General features: G+C 42.0%; 1 protein-coding gene across 3 annotated transcripts in view; it reads right to left on the minus strand.

The window, feature by feature from the left end:
* Window positions 1–21778, minus strand: part of pcxb (pyruvate carboxylase b) — a 265171-nt gene that overhangs the window by 38217 nt on the left and 205176 nt on the right. For all 3 annotated transcript variants that reach the window (XM_035149316.2, XM_035149314.2, XM_035149315.2), the window contains exons 13-19: window positions 21628–21772; window positions 20538–20627; window positions 14786–15007; window positions 7362–7518; window positions 4406–4646; window positions 2018–2185; window positions 1068–1149 (exon numbers count right to left, since the gene is read on the minus strand). In XM_035149316.2, the coding sequence (XP_035005207.1) occupies window positions 1068–1149; window positions 2018–2185; window positions 4406–4646; window positions 7362–7518; window positions 14786–15007; window positions 20538–20627; window positions 21628–21772 (1105 nt within the window). The remainder of the gene's footprint in view (window positions 1–1067; window positions 1150–2017; window positions 2186–4405; window positions 4647–7361; window positions 7519–14785; window positions 15008–20537; window positions 20628–21627; window positions 21773–21778) is intronic.

A 21778-nucleotide genomic window follows, 5' to 3' on the forward strand; every position in this document is an offset into this window, starting at 1 on the left:
CATTGACCACAACATAGCAGATGACGAAAAACCCAAAGGAGACTGCAGCCATTATAAATCCATCCTTCCACTTATTGTTCGACTGCCTGAGAAGATGGAATAAATCGGTGGGGGTCCACAGTGAAGAGAAGCAGGGTTGTATATAACCACACAGAATGCAGGCAGGGAAACAAATGAGTGGGCAACAAGCATTTCAATGTTGCCTTGGGAGAAGCTTTTAACCCCTAATTGCTCCAGGGAGAGCTGAGCATTGGTCAAAGTAGAAAACCATGGCAGCACTGAGCGCCAGGGCTCAGTTTTTAATATGCTGAGATATTCTCTATATATCCATATTCTATACTGCTTATCCTGTGAGGGCCACAGGGGGGGGCTTAGAGCCAATCACAGCTGTCCAATAGGCAGATTCCACCTTGGACTGGTAGGGCTGACATATAGAGACAAACATTCACATCTACGGGCACCGAGTGGAAACTGAAGTACCTGGAGAAAACCCACACATCACAAGGAGAACATGCAAACTAGTTGGCAAGCAGGTTCACACCCAGAGCCTTCTTGCTGTGAGGAGACACTGCTCCACCTTCACCTTCTTCTAAAACCAATTGTTTTATATATACGAGCAGATGGCAAAGTGAGCTTGGAATATTCTCCCCCTTCCCCTCAAAAATGGATCAAAACTGTTTGTGTTTAACAGCGCGTCAGTTTTTATTGACATATTGGACTCTCCTGGTCCGTCTGTGTTTTCCATCTTCCTCTCATAATTGGCTGGATGTGCTGATCATTCTGACTTGGGGCCGTAATTAGTGATACGCTCTGTCATTCATTGATTTGTTGATGGATTTTCTCCAATTCTTCTCTGCAAATACTCTCACTCCACATTTATTTGACTAATTTTCATATAAAGTGAGAGGGTCTATTTTCTGAAATCACTTTACATATACATTAAAAAGATGTGTGTGAATATTTGTAGGTATTAATTGGAACAATTATTTCCAACCTGTATTTATGATTAATTTTACACAATTAAAACATTGGAAAAACCAGTGAGTAGTGTTTAAATGCTGACTTACCAGTGTCAAGCTCAGTCCCCTTGGCACAGGCCACTATGGCTCCCATGCTGGGCTGAGAAGTCATACCAGCCATAGAGTCCACCTAGAGAGACACGATCAATACAGATTTATTAACAGCCCTCAGCACTGTTAAATTACATTACACCTTTATCAGTTGATTTTAAATACATGGAAAATGTAACTAGTCTGAAAAACTGTGTGCACATATGGGTATATAAAAAAAAAAAATTAAAAAAAGTATAATTTGTGTCTATTTCCATATAAATGAATCAGTTTAGTTTCAGTTTTCCATCAAAATACGGAGGAATTTTATCTCTAGAAAGTCCAAAGTCTTGTTTTCCATCCCTGCCTTTACAAGTATAAGTACGCATGCTTCATGTTGTTTGTTACTGTGCGTGGACGTTTTATTAGTTGGCAGGAAAAGACAGAGTCTAACTACTTAAACTGATGGAGTCAATACAAGCAAATGTTCTTAATGGGTGTGTCTGATCCACAGTGGACTGTCAGTTGTTTGTTTCATTTGGTGTTACAAGGAAACCAACAGCAGAACGGCACATAACTGCAAATAGCAGCCAACACTTTTAATGAAACTGCCCATGCTGGCAGCATGCGTCAGTGGACACAGCAAGAAAAATGTTACTGGCTTCAACAGTTCTTTGTTTCAGTGACATTTCACAATGCAAAGTGCAGAAGCTGGTAGAAAATGAATGTTTGCTCATGTGGTTTGAGAAACTTGTCATTGGACTTTTGTTTTATTTATCAAAATGATTGGATATTCTCACTCTCCATTATTTTCTCTTGCAGAAATCAGAACAATCGATTGTTTTATGATAACATAAGGATTTTAAACATTTAATAAAAGTTTAGATTTAAACAAAAATAAAAAAAATACAACCAAAGCAACCTTGACCTTTACCAATGCGAGGCCTCAAGCAAACATGAACACTTACAGCCACATCAACTACGTCAGCTCCAGCCTCGGCACAGGCCAGCATGGCGGCTACAGCGGCTCCAGCTGTGTCGTGTGAGTGCACATGGATGGGCACATCTGGGAAACGCTCTCTCAGAGCGCGGACCAGGAGCTTGCTGGACTCTGGCTTCAGCAGGCCGGCCATATCCTGCGGAGACAGGAGCAGACACATGAGGAGAGAGGAGTAAAATGCTTGAAGGAAAAATGAATCATTTCTGTTTAACACAACATATTAAACAAATATTTGCTAGTGAGGATTTTCATGTATTTTCTCTTCTACATTCATTTAAATCCACATGTACGTCCCAAGAATTATTGGGTCTATATTACTGCACACAAATATATTCAAACTAAAATCTAGGTGTGTTTTTGCAGCACATCTTAATATTGGATGTGGAGTCATTGAAGTCAAACAAGATTAATTTAAACTACCTGTCTTATTGCTCATTAGTGGGAGAACGTGCACACAACAGGGGCCTGAGGCTGCTCGTGAAAGTTTGAGTACACCATGAATATAATGGGATTATTTGTTGGATTCAAACAAGTAAAAAGACAAAACAATTGAAGCAGAAAGCACCGGTTCACAAATAACAAAATCCCCAAAGTGATCAGGATTGGGAGAGACGGGGGTATTGATGACATAAATTAATACATTACTAATAAATTAATCTTAATAATCATTGTCTTATAATTAATTCCTCTTAATTTAAAATTGCCACCCTGGGGCTAAACATCTTTTAGGAATTTAGTTCAAGACCTGGCTTCATCTCAAATAAGCCATGTGAGAGAGAAAGTTTCAATTTAACTGGTTCAAAAAAACTCCTTTTACAACCATTTATTCTTGTAGAAAAATCACACTGTTGTAGATGTGAAGAAAACGATCAAATGAAAAAAAAAAGACCGACTAAAGTTTAGGGCGTCACAGTCTTGCAATGATGATTAGAATCTATAAATCTTAACTGATATTAACAGAAGTTCCCAGAGAGCTTAGATGTTTAGCTGCGCTCCCTTTGATGATCAGTGCCCCCCTTCAAGTTATAGTGCACGCTCATTTTCCTCTTTTAAAACTTCATTAGCTGTGCAAGCCTTTTATGAGATTGCCACTGCTGAGTGTGATAGTTCACACTGCGATAGAGTTTATCATTTCACGTTTGAAAATATTCTTTCATGCTTGAATAAAGAAATTAATTCAATGTGAGCAGTATCAGTCTACTCATTTAGATGAGCAAATGCAACTTATTTCAAAAGCAGCAAAAAAAATGAACCTCATCTGTGTTCAACAGTTAACATGAGTGTTTTCTATTAATCAAAAATGCATGTATGTGTTTTCAGTGTTTTACGTCACTATTATAAATTGGTGAAGTTGGTTGTTGCTAAACCAAACTAACTTGTTTTCAGACATGTACTGAACTCTGAGAGGAGCTGGACTTCCTCCTCAGTTTCTCCTGCCAGCCCGCAAATAAAAACTAAGAAATGTCCTAATGAGCTCATGTGAGAGCACAGGAGATCCTCTGGACGGCTCAGCCCGAGCGAGTGGGTGTGTTGATGACGTTTCTAACGCGCAAAAAACTGAAACATAAACAAAACGATCAATATCTCAGGATGATAAAGCGGAGTCCGCATCATAAAAAGATATTGAAAAAGATGTTAAGAGAGCTTTTGTACCCTGGATGACGAAGGCATTGATGCTATTGACCGGCCCTCTCGTTCCCCTGACCTAAATCCAATTGAACACCTATGGGACGTTATGTATCGTGTATCCGACGCCGCCAAGTACCGCCCCAGACTGTGCAGGAGCTCACTGATGCCCTGATTCAGGTCTGGGAGGAGATCCCCCAGGACGCCATCCGCTGACTCATCAGGAGCAGGCCCAGACGATGTCGGGACTCAGGAGTGCACACAGGCACGAGGAGGCCAGACAAACTACTGAGTCACATCATGAGTTGCCTTGATGAAATTCACACAAGTTGGATCAACCTGTGATTTAATTTTTTTTCACTTCGATTATCGGTGGTGTTTTGGTTCCATCCCTCAATGGGTTGATGATTTTAGTTACAATAGACCGTTGTTACGTCTTTTTCTTTCTAAACTAATTATACAATGTACATCAGTAGAGTTTCAACTTGATCTGATGTGTGATTTAAGTGTTTTCTTAATTTTGCTGAACAGTGTATAATGACACACAGACTAAGTGTGTAAACAAGCAAAGAAGTAACTGCAAACACTATTTTTATTCATTTTTAATGGCAGATGAGCAGGGATTTCCACTCACATTAGGAGTCTTTAGATTAACACAGGGCTTACTGTCTAGAACTAAGTAGTAGTAAACAGCTCTTAAAGCAAACACTCCAAGCTCTTATTTCCTCACCTTGATACACAGGATGTGGGTTCCAGCTTTGACGAGCTCATCTGCCAGTTTCAAGTAGTAGTCCAGGGAGTACTTCTGCCGCATTGGGTCAGACACGTCGCCCGTGTACGAGATGGCGGCCTCCACGACGCCGCCTGCGGATCCGGCAGCCTCCATGCCCAGCAGCATGTTCGGCAGGTAGTTCAGGGAGTCAAAAACGCGGAAGATGTCCATTCCGTTCTCCTTGGCCACCTCGCAGAACCTGGAGGAGAGGTGGGCGGGCGGCGGGATGTTAGCCAACAACATAGAGTTAATGACATTTAAAGTGTACACAAATCTAAGGCTGTGTTGAGTATCACACTTATGAGTTTGTCTTCATGCACAGCGTATCCCAGATAATAGCGCTGGGTTGGTGTAAGCCGTTTACATCCATCTCCATATCAACACTCGTAAATATTGCTGCACCTGCACTAATACAATTTCCTCACCATTTCCATGAAAAGTGAGCTTACCCAGCCTGCAGGAGCGCACAATAACTCAGGAGGAGCGCATTCCCGTCTCATTATCCAAACTGCTCGTGGTAAATCCCTCCCTTCTCCCCCCTGTATCTTAATCAGGTTTTTCATAACTGGGGTGAGCGCTGCGTTTGTGTGAATGCAATATTTAGACACAATGAGAGCTTTCGTGTTGGTAAATAAACCGACGTACTTAACGTTGTTCCACAAGGGGATTACCAGTCCGACGTCTGCATGTCCGGTATTTATTTAGAGCTACAATGCATACAAGTGCTGTCGAGTGGAAGTTGCTTGGCACGGAATCAAACACACCGTGCTGTCCTACATATCCGACTCGGAGCTGAAGTGATCACTATTCATGTGATTCAGAATGTTTCTGTCAAAAACTTTGCTTCCCTCAAGAAGATCTAGTTAGCAAATCATGTGACCCTTTCCTTCCTCCAGGCATTTTTAGATGTTTTCCATTTTTTGTGTTGCTCAGCGTACAGTAGTGCAACCCTGTGAAATGCACTTTAAGTCAATGAAACGAAATGAAATTACACTTTGATTTGATTTCCTTAATAAAGGCGATAAGGCCACTTGGCTGTGGGCTACTGCGCTGATAATGTCCAGGGCGAGAGAGTGACGGAGGGAAGGGAGGACGGAGGGAGAGAGCCGAGCAAACACATCAGAGCCATTCATCACAATCGTGCACATTTTCGATGGCACTCCCCCTATGGGACAGGGAGGGAGAGTGGGAGAGGGAGATGAAGAGCATTGGATGTAGAAAGAGGGAGTTAAAAAGAGGGGAAAGAAGTGCCTGATGCAGAGAGATGAATGGAGACGGGAAACAGGGAGTTATAAGAGTAGGGATAAATAATGACTGTATGATGGGAGAGCGGGGAGGACAGGAGGATAACAAAAAAACATGGAGGATACGGGAGGTCCGTGTGTGCACCTGTGTGTGCGTGTGTGTCAATGGCAATGAGGGAGGAGGGGAGAGCTGCATTAGTCATGAAGCCACTAGTAATTTATTTGAGGTGAGGGAAATTACATAGGTGTGTGTGTGTGTGTGTGTGTGTGTGTGTGTGTGTGTGTGTGTGTGTGGCCTTGTCGAACTGACTGCAGGTGTGTGTGTGTGTGTGTGTGTGTGTGTGTGTGTGTGTGTGTGTGTGTGTGTGTGTGTGCTTGAGTATACATGAGTCATCTACATCACTGAGGCAGATTGTGAATCCATTTGGAAGAGTGTTAGAGAGTGTGTGTGTGTGTGTGTGTGCATGTGTGTGTGAACAAGAGTATTTATGGCCCCTAAATGGCTTACTGCTGTACATATGAATCAACAATGGGTCAGTGAAATGTATGTAATTCACTGAGCATGGCAGGGGGCAACACGAACATGAAGGAAATTGACCTGATTTAATGTTTGTGCCAGTTGTGTATCTTCTATTATCTGCATTTGGACACGTTTAGAAAGAAAGCAGCTGTGTCTGAAGGCTTCATACTACATATACAGACATTTATACAGTGTAGGAGAGCGTGGGAGGGAAGTGGGTTGTTTATTTACTACCGAAAGTGATCGAGCTTTAAGCAATGGAAGAAATTTTGAATGAACTATACAAACAGTGGAAAGAAAAAACAGCAGACTGTCGAACAGTGTGTTTTTCCTTCATCATACGTCGTTTGGCCTGAAAGTTATAGCATGAGCCACGGGGAAAAAGGACGTGATGCAATTAAAAGGCTACCAAAAAGAAACGTCTCATTACCTTGAGTAAATATTGAGGTGCACACGCACACACACACACACACACACACACACACAATTATCTATTTATCTATCTTAGAAACAGTCAATTCAACCTTCATTCAACCCTCATAATAAAAATGTTTTCATTATTAAAATTGAAACACTTTGTTGATTGACAAAAAGAACAATTTGAATAATTATACGTTTGGATAATAATTTTCTGATTCTTGAAAGAGGAGATGTGACAAACTGTAGCTTCAGCTTACCTGAATTTCTGGGTCTACAGAAAATCTTGTTTTGTTCAGAGTAATTGCCTTTCTATTGTTTCTACCTAGTTGTTTGTGTGCTTATGCAATAATGGCAATGCATTTCGATCATTTCAAATCCCTGGCTAAGCTCACAGCGGCACAAGATCATATATGGAGTTGATAGTCGCCCATGTTGTTCCCATGGAAACAACCCAGTCAGGGGAATTTTTTTTTAAATAATGTGAGTGACGGACAATGAAGCTGGAGGAGCGGCAGCTGGTTTGAAGAAAGCATGATTATAATTGATGCTTTCCACCATTTCCAAATAAAATGTGTTTTCTGCACAGTACACAGGCCAAATAGGACAAGGTTCTGGGACACAGAATTATGTGAGCATGTTCGCAGGGAGACTGGGTGTTAAAGCCCGTGAGCTCTTAAACGTTTGATTGAAGGATAGAATGTGGGAGTATGTGTGTATGAGAGTGACTCACTTGAAAACAGCGTTATCAGGGTAGTTGGTGTAGCCCACAGCGTTGGCCCCTCTCAGCAGCATCTGGAAAGGGACATTTGGGATCAAAGCTCTCAGCTCCTGGAGCCGCTTCCATGGGCACTCTGACAGGAAGCGCATGGCCACGTCGAAGGTGGCACCTAATGTGACACACACACACACACACACACACACACACACACACACACACACACACACACACACACACACACACACACACACACACACACACACACACACACACACACACACACACACACACACACACACACACACGGGTGGCAGTTAATTTCAGCCGTCATCTCAAATCCCGACTTTGATCTCAATTTTAGGCTCCAAAACTAATATTTCAAAGTTATCACATTATCCACAACACACACACATATATGGGACACAAAATCCACAGTTCTGCTTTAGACTGGTTCCCCAAAAAGCCTAACTTTCTCTTTGCAGCTCTGTCTGCCACCGGGCATGAAATTTCACTGGGAAGATGAAGGATTGATTTGTGGGCACAAAAGAAGTGCAGCACAAACAAAACAAAAAGGAGTGGAGACCTGCTGTTTTCCCCAACGTAGCAGAAATGGCAGACGGTGAAACAAGTGGAGTAAATGTGGAGTCTCCACCCGGCAAAAGAAAAAGAACCTGGTTGTCAGAGGAGGGAGAGGAAACGGTCTGTTAAAAGGAAAGGTCGAGAGTGACCCTCAGACAGGCGTCACATGAAGTAGAGTCCCAATGGTCAGCTCGATTACAAATAGAGATCCATGACTTGACTAAAGTTAGCATTATTTTCATGAGACCAGTAGGTAATACAATCTGTTTATTATTACAACTGTAAGAACACAGAGAACAGGGTTTCTAGATCAAATTTGAATTCTTGTTGCTTTGGAGAGAAGCCAGGCTAACAGCAGTAGCCATGTTGCCAAGTCCGATGCGAGAAGCCAAAAACCAACACGTGATTTAATGTCCAACCTACAAACAAAAAACTAGTTTTCTGGTTGTTGTCTTTTTAAATTGAGCTGTGGTGAAAACGACTATGTTCTGTTGTGGTTAGGTTGATGAAACAGGGAGCGTTCCGGCACAAACATTAATACCTACTCGGAAACACAAGGGGGAAAAGTTGCCACTTAAAAGTCACTTTAAAGTCGAAGACATGTTTCAGTGGAAAAAAAAAAAGATAGCGATCTCTCATTTCCCATTCTGGGGGAGTAGATTAGTAAATCTCATTCCCGTTTATCACATCAGCCAGAAATATTGAAGGTTCCAGAGGTTTTCTGCTGATCCAACACTGCCATCATTAAATTTGATTTTCTGAACACTCACACATTTAGACACAGACAGAATACTAAGCACAAGTCAGAGTTCCTTTCTCTGGGAGAAGCAGAAATGACACGGAAAAACCCTCCGTTTTATCAAGTTCTTGAATTTGTCTTCCCCCGATTTGGATTTTGGCCAACGTCAGCATGTCTAAAGCTACTGGCTCAGAGCGGAAATGACTCAAAGCAATGGTATCTGATGTTAAAGTATTAATATTTCATTGCACATGAGATATCATACCATGATGCTGAGTGAGGAAATTCATCTGGGGCAGCGGAATTTACTCTAGTAATTTGATAACACGGATCACGACTGACAGCTGGTCCCACGTGCAGGGCGTTAGGCACGGGCGCTGCTGTAGCGTGCGTTTTTAGAGCAGGCAGCGTCCAATCTGCCATGAAGATGTACTAGAACAAATCAGGTGGACGGATGGGAACAAGCATTTTTTAGGCAGTGCCCACTATTCACCAACCTGTCTGAAGATTGAGGAGAGAAAAATCACTTATTTTGGGGTAAACTGTCTCCTGGAATAGGTGTGGGAATACACGGTGCGTTGGGCGAGAGTAAATTTAACATAAAACTCAATAATAAACAGTTTTTATGTCTCATATTGGTAACCTCTTTATCCCAATTTCCCCTGGTGGGAAAATAAAGTTCTATAAAGTTTACCTCCATCTCACGCTCTTGGGTCCATAAAGGAATGCCTGCGATGAATATAAATGATTAATATCTGTAATTTGAATCACTGAGTTACATAAGCACACACTTCTCAGCAGTTATCAGCATTTTTGCTTAAGTGTACAATTATAGCTCTTATGCATCTGACTCATTATCCAGCCAGATCAATTTTTATGTCATCTGTGACTCCATTGCATTGCTCTGGATTGGCTGATTTGCCTTCATATAGTCCAGACTCTTGTGGTTGCTCTCGTCTACATCCTGTATCAAAGACAGATCACATACTTTTAAATATTTAAAAGGTATTGAAACCCACTGATTATATAACCACTGGAGTGAACAATACATGGTTTTTTAAAATCAATATCCATTCATTTCTCTTGGAGAAATTGGTGACAATGTAAAATGAAAACGATGTTAAAGAAAGTGGAAGAAAAAGGTTTTCTTGGTTGTGCCCCCTAATCTAGATTCACACCAAAATTAAACAGGTTCTTCTCGGACCCATTCCACATCCTTCCACCCATTTTGATGGTAATCTAATCATTAGATTTTACATAATGATACTAAGTAACTAACTTAAAAACGGATATTTGAGATAGTGCCTTTTCCAGATAGTCCCGCTTTACAGATTTAACAAACAAAAATAAAATACGCCTTATTTGAGGAATCATATATAGAGAAGTGACAAATTAAAGGAAAAATCAGAAAAGTAAGTGGAGAAACAGGATGATGAATCCTCCTTCAATAGGAGGAGGCCACTGAATGGTTTAATGAGCATGAAAATGATGTGAATCGAATGCTCTGGCCTTCACCAGTCAACAGATCTCAACCCAATTGAATTATGGCAGATTCTGGACCGACACATCAGACGGCGCCCTCCCAGCTCCCTCATGAAAACATCAAATGCTCGAATTCGTCTTGGAAGATTGGCGCTCGTCTCTCCAGCATAGTTCAGACACTTGTAGAATCAAGGCCAAGGTGCATTGAAGCTGTTCTGTCGACTCGTGGCGGCACAAGACCTAACTGAGCCACTTTGTCGTTTTTTTCCTTTAATTTGTCATCCTTCTGTGTCTGCATTATGTGATCCAGTTCATATTACTGTATCTTCAATGGTGTAGGGAGGGAATGCTATATCAGGAGGGGACCTAATCCTCAAAGGGCTCCCACAGGCTTAATCTCTTCAATGATTCATTCTGCCTTTAGGCAGATGAAACATGTGAAAGCAATATTCCCTAAGACCACTCTATGGAAAAACGATTCTTTGCATAGGGACATTGTGTCAGGGTAACAGCAGTCAATACTCACGTGGTCATCTCCCCATAGGGGCTTATTTTCAGCTCTAGGTGATTTGAGCACAGCCGGGCGTAATATTCTTTATCCCTGATCACTTTGGAAGAAAAGCCCATTGTATAGGGACCTCGCATCAAGGGAGACATGGTAGTTATTCCTCCCGTGGTCATCAAATGATTTATGAGCAACTGTTTAAAGGTACATTTACAGGCTGTCACTGAGGGACATTGTTTGCTGGAGCTGAACCTCACACTACAGCGCAGTTAGTCTAATTTGAGCTTCACAACTTTAATCAATATGAGGCGAGAGCATGGCCGGCTGCTGGTGAATCTGGGCATGCTGAATGTATGATTAAAAAAAAATAGCTACACATTATCCTGAGACATAATGTGAAAGGTAACAACGTTCTTTAATTAACGAGGCAATGCAGTGATTTTATTGAGTTTACTCATCAAGAAAAGTCATCCTGTAAAAAACTGTTGTGGAACCTCTTAGAAAACTGCTCCTAATGATGTCTCTGTTATTTGCCACCGAGGCAGTGCCCGGGCCGGTTTGGAGCCAGTGCCTAAACTTGAACCAGTTCTTTTGTCTCGACAGCCAAAAAAAATGGTTCTCGGCCAGAATAAGTGATTCCAAGTCATCCAAGTCAAATTAGATGGAGCTTTGGGGACAAATCCTGTGCGGCAGTGTGTGAGCAAACCACAGATTCAATTTCAAACAGGAAGAAACTGAAGGAGCACAGGAACCTCAAAAAAAGGACGGAGGGTTTACAGAAAGAATAAAAAAGGAAAGTGGGTGACAGAAGAGACATGGCAAGACAATAATGTTAAGAGATGAGTGAACCCACCGAGGCAAAGTTATAAAATCAACATAGACTGAGAACAAAAATGGAAAGATGCTTTGTTCGCTGGTTTGGTTTCTTCACTCACAAGTTTCCAAACTTTGAAATGAAATGAAAAAAATATATGTTTTGAAAACAGGAAATGGAGCAGCCCCATGTGGGACTTCTGAAAGTAACTGATCGTACTAACTAACAGAAACAACCCACTGACACGAACCCTGATTGTCAGGAGAAGCAATGTGTGTCAAAAGACTCTGTTTTCCAAATGTTCGGATGTTTATTTTTAATAACTCGAATTAACACAGACTGTATTTATTATATTAATATGTTTTTCACAGGAAGATATGCAAAGATATTATAATACCGCAAAACTGGTGAAGTCCCAGGACGGTGTCAGGGGGATAGCTCTAGAAGTTATTCTGCCTTTAAGAGTTTAAATAATTATGAGAGAGTCCCATTCTGTTTTCTCTGACTCACAATATGAAGGAGCTGCTGCCGCCTCAAGAGGATTCACACACTAACACACTACACAACTTTTAACCGAGAAAGACAAATGAATCTTATGCTCCGCAGCTCATATTATCAGCTCATTACAGAATCATTATGTCAGGAGGTGTTAAAACTTCTCCAGCTCTTGTTTTACATCTGATTTCACTGATCTGTTCTCTTGTCGTCCTCGTACGAATGGGAGACGAGCGTACACTCACAAAGGACTGTTATAACTTCAAGCTCCTTTATTGACAGAAGCTTTCAAAACTCTCCTCCCACGGAAATTCAGACATTAGCGCTTTATGAGGGAGGGACACGAGTTCTGTGAGGAGGACTCAAAGTAAAACGTCCTCACTCTTCTCCTGCCATTTATCACGACTGGACTGGGTTCAGAGAGAAGATGGTTCTGCAGTGTTTACTTTGAGCTTTTACTGCATCATTTGCCAAAGTTAAGAACATTCAACACGTTGTCAGCTCGGTTTCTGTCAATTTTCATAAATCGTACTGTAAATTGTGTCTAAGCCTTAAAAAGGAGGTGGTGACATTACTATGAACTGTTAGTTAGTAAACTCACTTTTCTGGCTCAAACCTTATTAAATGTGTATTTCCTATTAAAGCATAATACAACTCCACGAATCGATTTAGAAAATCTTACCCCACTGCCTTGCTTGCATCTCTCTGGCATTTAGTTCAATGAGCCGATGGTTTAGACTTTGAAAAACCTTTAGAAGTCTCAGTTTAGAAGACAGGAAACTCCTCGTAAATTAACATCTTTAATGATCAACCATTAAACGGCCTGAAATCATGCTCTCTGCAGGATGCATTGACTGCTTTGCACAGTTTCTATTTCTCAGTAGGAAAAGACGATGGAAAGCTCAGTTTGGGCCCTTTTATGAGTACAACGTGTCTGACTGTGCCTGGAGATTCACATTTCCTAAAAGGTGGTTTATGACAGATTTTGAAAGACAAACGATCCCCCCCCCGTTGGAGTGCGTTTGAACCCAGTGAGGCTGCCGCAGAGTGGAAGGATCCTTAGAAGTCAGCGAGGTCGGGTTTTGCATAATTCTAAATGATGGTAACAACATTTGGTAAACACATTTGTTAGGGTCTAGCTTTAAGGAATTGTGTGTTTATCTTGTTAAAGGTTTCACAAGTAAAAAAAATTTAATGATTAGGAAAAGGAATAATTTGTCCTAATGGAAGCACTTTCCTCTTTCTGAGCTGGCTCACACATAACGACACAGGATGAGGTGGTTTCCTGGTGTCTATTCAGCAATTTCCTCCAGGAAGAGGGACCAAGTTCACGAGGACTTTTCATTTTCTCCTCAAAGATTTACTTTTGGTGTAACTACGTTTCTGGTCAGTCTCACAATAACCCTGTGATACACTGGGAGGTGGAAGTCAGGAGGAGTTTAAGCCCTTTTTGTCGTGTGATTTACTTTTGCTGTGACCTTTTATCAGTTCAAACACGAGAGGAGTAGACAGGTGCCTAATGTGAGATCAGCTCAAAGTGCCACAGTAATGAAATGTATTACTTCTCCCTCCTGACTGGTGCACCATGATCAGCAGGAATTTCATCTCAGAACGGCTTTGCAGCATCGAAGAGGTTTCACTGGCTCTAACGGTGTCAATGAAAAATAACCCCCCATGTTTTGTTTTAGGTTTTTTTGTTGTTTGGCTCTTATGTTTGCTCTCATTCCAAGTAATACAAGCGCAATCACAATTGACTATAATTGAGCATCAAATGAAGTGTTTCAACCTCAAGAGGCGCACTGGTCATATCTCCTCCACATGAGCCGTATAAATGAATTTAGTCTTTGAAACCAGTTCGTAACAACTGCACTTCACTTTGGACCGTTATCAAGAAGTGTTGATAATTGGTCTCGTTGCCAACTGTTCAAACACGAAGCACGTATTCTCCTTCTCTGGCCAATTTCAGAGTAATTGCATATTATACGGGGACATTATTGAACTGTTCATGCCTCAAGAAGTTTCAATAACGCGTTGTTTTCTCCATTCATGCAAGAGCGGGCGAAAGGTGCAATCACTGTCTATCGAGGGAACCTGCGGAAGAGTGACTAGGGGGAGTTGAGATGGAGAATCGAGATGCATTTTCAATGGCCCCTCATTTTCAATGACTGAAACTGGAATAGTGAGGTACAATCACTGTCAACAATGAAACATGGTGCAGGTCTAAAGCAAGAGTCGGCGACAATGGGAAGTAAAATAATTAATAATTAACAAAGAGTTTAATTAACATGATGTTAATCGAAGGAAGGAAATTCATGGTATTCTTAAAAGGCTGCTTATACGAGATCAAATATTTGAGGAATTTTAATTCATCATGAGGAAATCGATTATTTACTTTTGAAAGATGATGTCCATCCCATTAAAAATCTATAACCTTAGACATGTTTATTATTGTAATCAAGACGACAAAGTTCCAATATACCTGCTGCTGATAGACTCCTATTGGTCCGAGGGTCCAAAACTAATATGGCCATTTAGATTGGAAGATGATTTTTTACTTACAGCCAGATGAAAAGATCAATATCAGGACTCTGCATTAAAAAATTCAAAAAGGAGCCAGAATATGATGAGCTGAGCCTCGAATAAAGAATGAAAGCATGTTGAAATTCCTTGCCTGCTTCTGCCAGACCCCACACCGCTTGAGAAAAGTTTTCAATGATTTGAGGAGATGGAAATTTGGAGAGTTTTGCAGAGTTCAGAACATTTTCACCGTCACAAAAATATTCTAAATGATCAAGTCACGTATTCAACACACTAAAACTCACCTCCCCAGTTCTCCAAGCTGTAAAGGTTGCTGAAGTTGTGGCTGACGAATGGCGAGATCTTTTTCAGGTCGTGGGTCCGAACCCTGGTTGCCAGGAGCGATTGGTGAGCGTCCCGGAACGTGGTGTCCATCAGGAGCAGACCTTTGTGGGCGCGCACGGCCTTGGCGAATCCTTCGGGACCATCGCGCAGCAGCACGTCGCGGAAACCTACTGGAGGGTCGCCTGTAAACGGAGGACGAGAGGAAGAAACGTGAGCAGAGGAAGAGAATTAAATGAGAGAACTGTGGTTTGTGAGAAATCAATATCCAATGCTTAAAATGTACCACATTCAACTGATTATGCACACTTCATAATGTTCAATCTGAAGAAAATATATCTGAACACTTAATAAAAAACGTAATATATCAATTACAAGTATTTTCTTTCTATATATGTTATGCGTGGTCATATGAGAGTATCATTTTATCTATCGAACCTTAAGCAGTGGATTTGACGGTAGATACTTCTTCAGTGTCTGGACAAGATAAACGATGTTACCATTTTAACAAGACACCAGACAAGCAGGTAAACTCATGTTATTTACTCGGCGTCTCTCTTATGTTGGCGCCGTTAACAAGTCTGGCGGTCGTCATAACCGTCGCTAATGAGGTGGACCCCGTTTCCTTTCATTGCTGCTCCAACCACCCTTACCTCAAGTGGATCATCTATAAAAGAATACAGGAATATAAACTCGGCAGCCGGCTAATTTAACACAGAACCAACGGATTGGTCCTGCTGACAGTGACTCATTGGGCCACGGTGTGTTCTATATATAAAGCAAACAGCTACTGTTTAGCAAACCAACAGATCCGACTGACTGAGCTTGGTGCTGTGTGTTTGCCAGCAGCAGCTGGTTCTGCACTTTCTGCACATATTAAACATTTCTCAGCCTTATCTGGCCTGTGACCCTGCTTTCGGGTTTTCACATTTCTCACGACACCAGCTGTCATGTTGCTGTAAATTTGAGTGCGGCACATATTTGTATTCCATTTTCCAGAGTGTGAAGGCAGCTCCAGATGGATTACACTGAAGCAACACGTTTTCTTATTGTTTTGTATATTTCCATATAATATGTTAGTTTTATAAAGACAGTTCCCAGCCCAAGGGGCATGAGAATGTCTGCACCGTTGTGATTGCCAGTCCTTCGAAAAGTTGTTGAGACACTTTCCTCAAAACCACAGACGTAAACCTCATGCTGTTGTTCGAGGAAACGTCAGGGGATCACCAAAGTCAGATGTATCCTCTGGAAAACGTGTGTACGTGATTTCCTCCAATAGTAGCTGAGATATTTCAGTGTGGGATCATGGAGACATGCAGCTGTGGGTGAAAATACGACAGGAGTAATGCAAGCTAAAAGGTGAACTATAAACATGAAAGTAAAGAGCTGTTCCACTCCCTGAGGAACCCAGGATGAGGAGTGTCGGACATGACTTGATGAGTGTTGCAGCTTTCAGCATTGTGATGTCACATGCAGTGGCAAAGTATACATCCTCACCACTTAAAGCCTCAAGACGGAGGAATAAAAACAATCGCTGTGAAATCCCCAAGACAAATACTGGCATTTTCAGTTTATTACAGGTGAATGGTGCTCAAAACAAACACACTACACTTTGTGGAGACCTCGCTCCATGTGTGCTGCTGTAACCAGCCCCCTCTTATAATCCTCTCCTTCCTCTCGCTGTCTGACTCGCAATTAAACACAACCAGAGGTGCTGGAATATTGGAAGCAGGATTGGGGATCTATTTTTGCTGGGGTGTGTAGAATCATCAATCAATTAGACTAGTTAATGAGGTACTTTCTGCCTGCTTAGTTACCCTCCAACCCGCTGTCCCTCGCTTTCTATTCCCCTCCATCTCCCTTCCTCTCCTTCTGCGTGGTTGAATATTCACTCTTGACCTTTTATTGTTGTACCTCATCCCTGAAAACAAATGATCTCCGCTGTAATTGTCTCTAAGGCCAGCATGAGTGAAATGAACTGCTCTCACACACAGGCGCGCGCACACACGCACACATACATTTCTCCACTCAGGCAATCACAAATAGGCTCTGTTGAGCTTTGTGAAATCACTTTGCCGAAGCAAATAGATACAGGCACTTTGGACTTATCGAGTGTATAACACAGAGAACAAGGGGGACACACGACACACATGTAGCCACCTCTGCGCACACAGGAAATGATTTATACTCAAAGACATCCTTCCCTTTCACAATAGGGAAGAAATGAGGGCATCACTCCAGAGACTACGGTGGCTTATGCATGGGACATTTTCCTTAAAAAAAAAAAAAAAATAGCGAGTGGATTTGTGTAGGTGTCGCATCGTACAGAGCAGAAACCAAAAATGTGTAGATACAAGTCCCACGCGGTTGCTGTGCTTGACAACTGACCCACTTGCAAACACAATCAGACATTCTCTTGCACTGAAAACACCTCACTCCCACTCCCTAGCTTCTCTGCCCTCACTTCACTCCCAGCCTTCCAGGCTGGTGTCAATTCATACCTCTTCCCTTGACATTCTTCACCTGCCTGCTCCCTCTCTGCACACTGCAGCTCTCCACCCCCAGCTCAATACCAGCTGATGTGACTAGATAGAGTGAGCTATTGCGCTCAGAGGTATTTCTTTATTTGCAATTTGTGGAGGAGACAATCTCAGAGTGATAACAGCTTGCTTTGTCACTCTCCTGAGCTGCATCTACCGCCCAAGAACACTGGGTAAATATCTGGTATCTTTGTGTAAAGGAACCTTTTAAATGGCAGATTCTGATGGATTATGCATATAAGATTTAAACATCAATATGGTAGACATTAATGACTTTCTATGAAACCATATGGTGGCTGCATGGCGCCGTGAGCTGACAATGAGGCCACACTACATTTGTGATCTGAGCTTCTCTGTTCTTTGCTTTGGTTGCTGGTCCAAGTTCCTGTTTTAGCTGCATGTGAGCCCCTCCCTATGAATTGGGTTGGCCCTCCTCAAGTTAATGAAGCCATATGGCTCCAGCACCGACTGTATGTAAACTTGAGAGCTGGCTGAACACACCACACTGACATCATTCACTGTAAACACACCTGTGACCGTCCCCCCACTGCGCTGTTAGACAAGAAACACAATGGCTGCCCATCAGCACAGAATAGCTCTGCTAACAGCACTAGCCACGCATGCCCGTTGAGTATGTGCTGCAACAGTAAGCGCTAATTTGAAAACAGTGAAGCATCTCAAACGGAGGCTATGACATCGACAGGAGCACCAACTTAAGACGCGGTGTAGCTCGCTAGATTGGGATGCATAAAACTATTCAATACATTAAATTTGTGGTTGTGCGTTTAGGGGGAGGGGCATAGGTGTTAAACTCATTTTAAAGCTACTTGAAAATTAGATTTTGGGACCTGAACAGAAAAAACAACGGCCTTTTCTGTTTAAAGATGATCCAAAACAGGCAAGGAAGGAGAAAAGGGAAGATTACGACTTAAAGACAATCGGTGTTTATCAGATTTATGTAAAAAAAGATGAGGCACAGATGTTACATATTGTTCTACCAGCCAGTCTTCTACTTTAATCGTAGACATGAAAATACAGCTCACAACAGGGAGGGGGGGGAAATAAGTCTGTCATTTTTATTAGTCATTCTTCCTAAAGCTAACTCTGAGGCATCTGGTGATTAACCTCTACATGTCCTCCATTAAATAACTCCAGACAATAATTGGAACAAGGTGTATTTATACAGCATCGATGAACCACCAGCCATCAGAGGGGACGTTTCAGACGACAAATCCTAATTAGAAAATAATGGCCTTTGAGTCCTTAACACGTTGAGTCAGGACACCATCGCCCCGTTGTTCAGAAAGAATTTTATTCCCCATTCTCCTTGGTGTAGCTTTACTTGTGATTCCTTCCATATTTAGATGTGACATTTTGATACATGACAATGTCAGTCTAAACTTTGCTCTTCTATCGTCTGTGGGTAGTGCACAGTAACAGTCCTTCCTACTCGGTTCCCCAATCATCTACATCACCATCCATCTCCGTCGTTTATCTTTCCACATCTCCCTGCCACTGCCTGACCGGTTTCTCTACATCTGGGGATTATACGCTGCCCAAACCCTCTCTTCTCCTTTCATAACCTCTTTCTCCTTCCGTGGCCCTGTACCTCCCTCCACAGAGTGCGATAATACAGACCTAATCCCTCTCTTCTCTCAATCCCTCCGTTGAATGAAAGAAAGGATATAAGCACATTACAAAACTCATTACTAGGCTTTAGGTATGCCTCTGCGCGTGCCTGTGCTACATTTAACTACCTCATCAGCTGCTTGCTATAGGTTCGAGGGGGCATGCGCACAAAGGGTGTCGGCCGATACAACACCAGCTATTCTGAGCGCACATGCATGTGTGTGTCTGCTTTTTTGCAACGAGACAGCTTTAAACACGACATCTGCATAAGTGGCTAAGTGGCGGGTAAGCACACAAACACACTCGCATGCAGGATGTACCCAAACACTGCAGATTAGTTTGTCCTACTCTCCTCATTCCATTCCACTGTGCACGCTTTTTGAGATGTCCGATTTGATCAGTTATGCCCGATTATGATTCATATTATTCACATTATTTTGTTATAAATTCATGTTTACCGGGCACGCTGTGGTATGTGCTGAGGCAGAACAGGAACTGATGAACATGTCAGATTGATACAGCCGACAGGTTTGCTGTCAAAAGGAGCAGCTGCGTAAATTCATGCCAGTTTGCACCCCGCAAATAAATCAACCTGGGAGGTGCAGTGAGAAAAGGGTGAAATGTGCATCATCACAGAACGACCACAGGGAAAGACTGTGACATCAGGTGAAGACTATTCTTCTACAGATATTTAAGCTTAAGAGTGGAACTCATCATTATTTTAAAATCTACAAAGACCAAATGTGATGTTGATTTTATTCTGCAATGCGATTTTGACCTAGTTGGCGATAAATTATAAGAAAAAAAAAAAGGAAAACAGGATGTGTCCATTACTTGGCACGGTCCAGGAAAAGCAAATTGTCCAAGATATCTGACTCTGTCTCGATTTGTTCAGATATTCAGATATTGTAAACAAAGCCACTTCTCACAATCTGAGAAGGCACGAGTATGTAGGTCTTCTTAAACAGAGGAAGTGACGTAGTCTGTCCTTCAATGACGCCCCCTCATGTAGACACTGCTAACAACAGCATGAACTCCAATGTAGTCTGTACTCACAATAGTGTACTTTTGACTTAATGAGCACGTCAAATAACTTGGCCGTTGGACTTTCCTGTGAGATTCCAGGGTTGCTGGGGCGGAGCAAGGTGAGAGGCACAAGAACTCGTGCCTTCACAAACAATGAGCTCCATCCTCTTACTGCTGTGCTCACAGCTCAGCACACCACTCGGGCCAAAACCTTTTTCCTCCCCAAGTGCTAAACTGAACCATTTAGGGAGGCCCTTTCTGCCTACAGCTATCAGACTGTTCGACAGCTCATTTGTCATTCAGGCAGAGCTTTTAACCAAAGTGCCCGACAGATCCAGTATTTACATTTTTAGCATTGTGCCTCTGGGGGGAATGAAACCCCCCCAACCCTTGCAGTGGCAGTGCCTTGCTCATTTAGACCAAACGTAATACATGAAATAATAATGTGACATGATTGTGGCATGGTAACGGTTCAACAACAATTTCAAGTGGATCAAGCGTTTGCTTTAGACGGACATACCCATGGTGACAGGAGGGAGGACAGGGTCTATGGAGGAGGGCTTAGCCTTGACAGGAAGGGGTGTAGTTGGTCCATTTACCATCACATGACCTATATGTGGGTATACAAATAGAGAAGAAAAGTCAGATGCATTCCTGTAACATATGGAACAAATGATGTAAAAGAAAAACAGGGTTTAGGCAATTAAAGGTCAAGTGTGCAAGAGCTCTACGTCTATCAGCAGAAATTGAGTATGATATTCTTAATTATGTTTTAATTAGTGAATAATCTCATGTGTTCTTGTTACTTTAGAATGAGCCCTAAGGAGCTAGACCTCTTTCACAAAGTCCACAATATTTCTACAGCAGCCAAGAACTTATAAACCAAACACAGACTTTATAGAGAGGTTCTTATTTTACACATTTTAATTTTTTACCCGAAGGCCACTACAGGTTTTGCCTCCACACTTGGAATAGGAGAGGTGAGGACTATTCAGTTGGTTATAATGTGTAGCTCCACTGCTAGATGCCACTAAATCTTCAGAGCTGAACTTTATGTCACAATTTGTTAGACGTGTCCTCCAACATTTGTTAGATTGAAAGGGCCTCAGCACATCAGATACAGAGAAATCTTGAATTTCAAGACTCCAGGCCTTGAAAGCTGATATATTTCATACATCTTGGAGTGTGGTACATGGAGCATGGGTACCTTTATCTTACATTGTTTGAACTTGAGGTCGTAAAACTGAAATCGTATGCAAAAATAGCTCAGCACTCGCTTTTACTCTTGGGTCTCGAATTTCTGATTATTTCATTGAATCCATTATATTCTTCCTCTCGCTTAAATCGCCACAGCGCAACTACATTACGTTACATGCAGTTAGTTTTGCATAAAAGTTTAAAGTGAGAGAAACCACCATGGAGTTATAGCTCTGTTGCAGAAATGTGCTTCCTTATAATCACTGCATTTATTTATAAGGTCAAACCAGCAACAGACATTTACTGCTAAATATCAGATACTCAGAAACAATGGTAATGTCACAGTGAAAATGATTAGTGAGTGTGTGTCTTTTAGGCTCTGTTCAGTGTGTGTGTGTTATCTCTACACTGACCCAGGTAGTGCAGGAGCTTCTGGGCTCGGTTCTGAGTGGGTTTGAGGTTGAACAGTTCCTGGTTCTCGTCGATGAACTGGGTGTCCACGGTGGAGTGGAGGAACTGGTGGTTGGACAGCACATTCTGGAGGAACGGGATGTTTGTCTAAGT

The sequence above is a fragment of the Hippoglossus stenolepis genome, chromosome 23 (assembly GCF_022539355.2).
Source record: "Hippoglossus stenolepis isolate QCI-W04-F060 chromosome 23, HSTE1.2, whole genome shotgun sequence".
Taxonomy (NCBI): Eukaryota; Metazoa; Chordata; class Actinopteri; order Pleuronectiformes; family Pleuronectidae; genus Hippoglossus; species Hippoglossus stenolepis.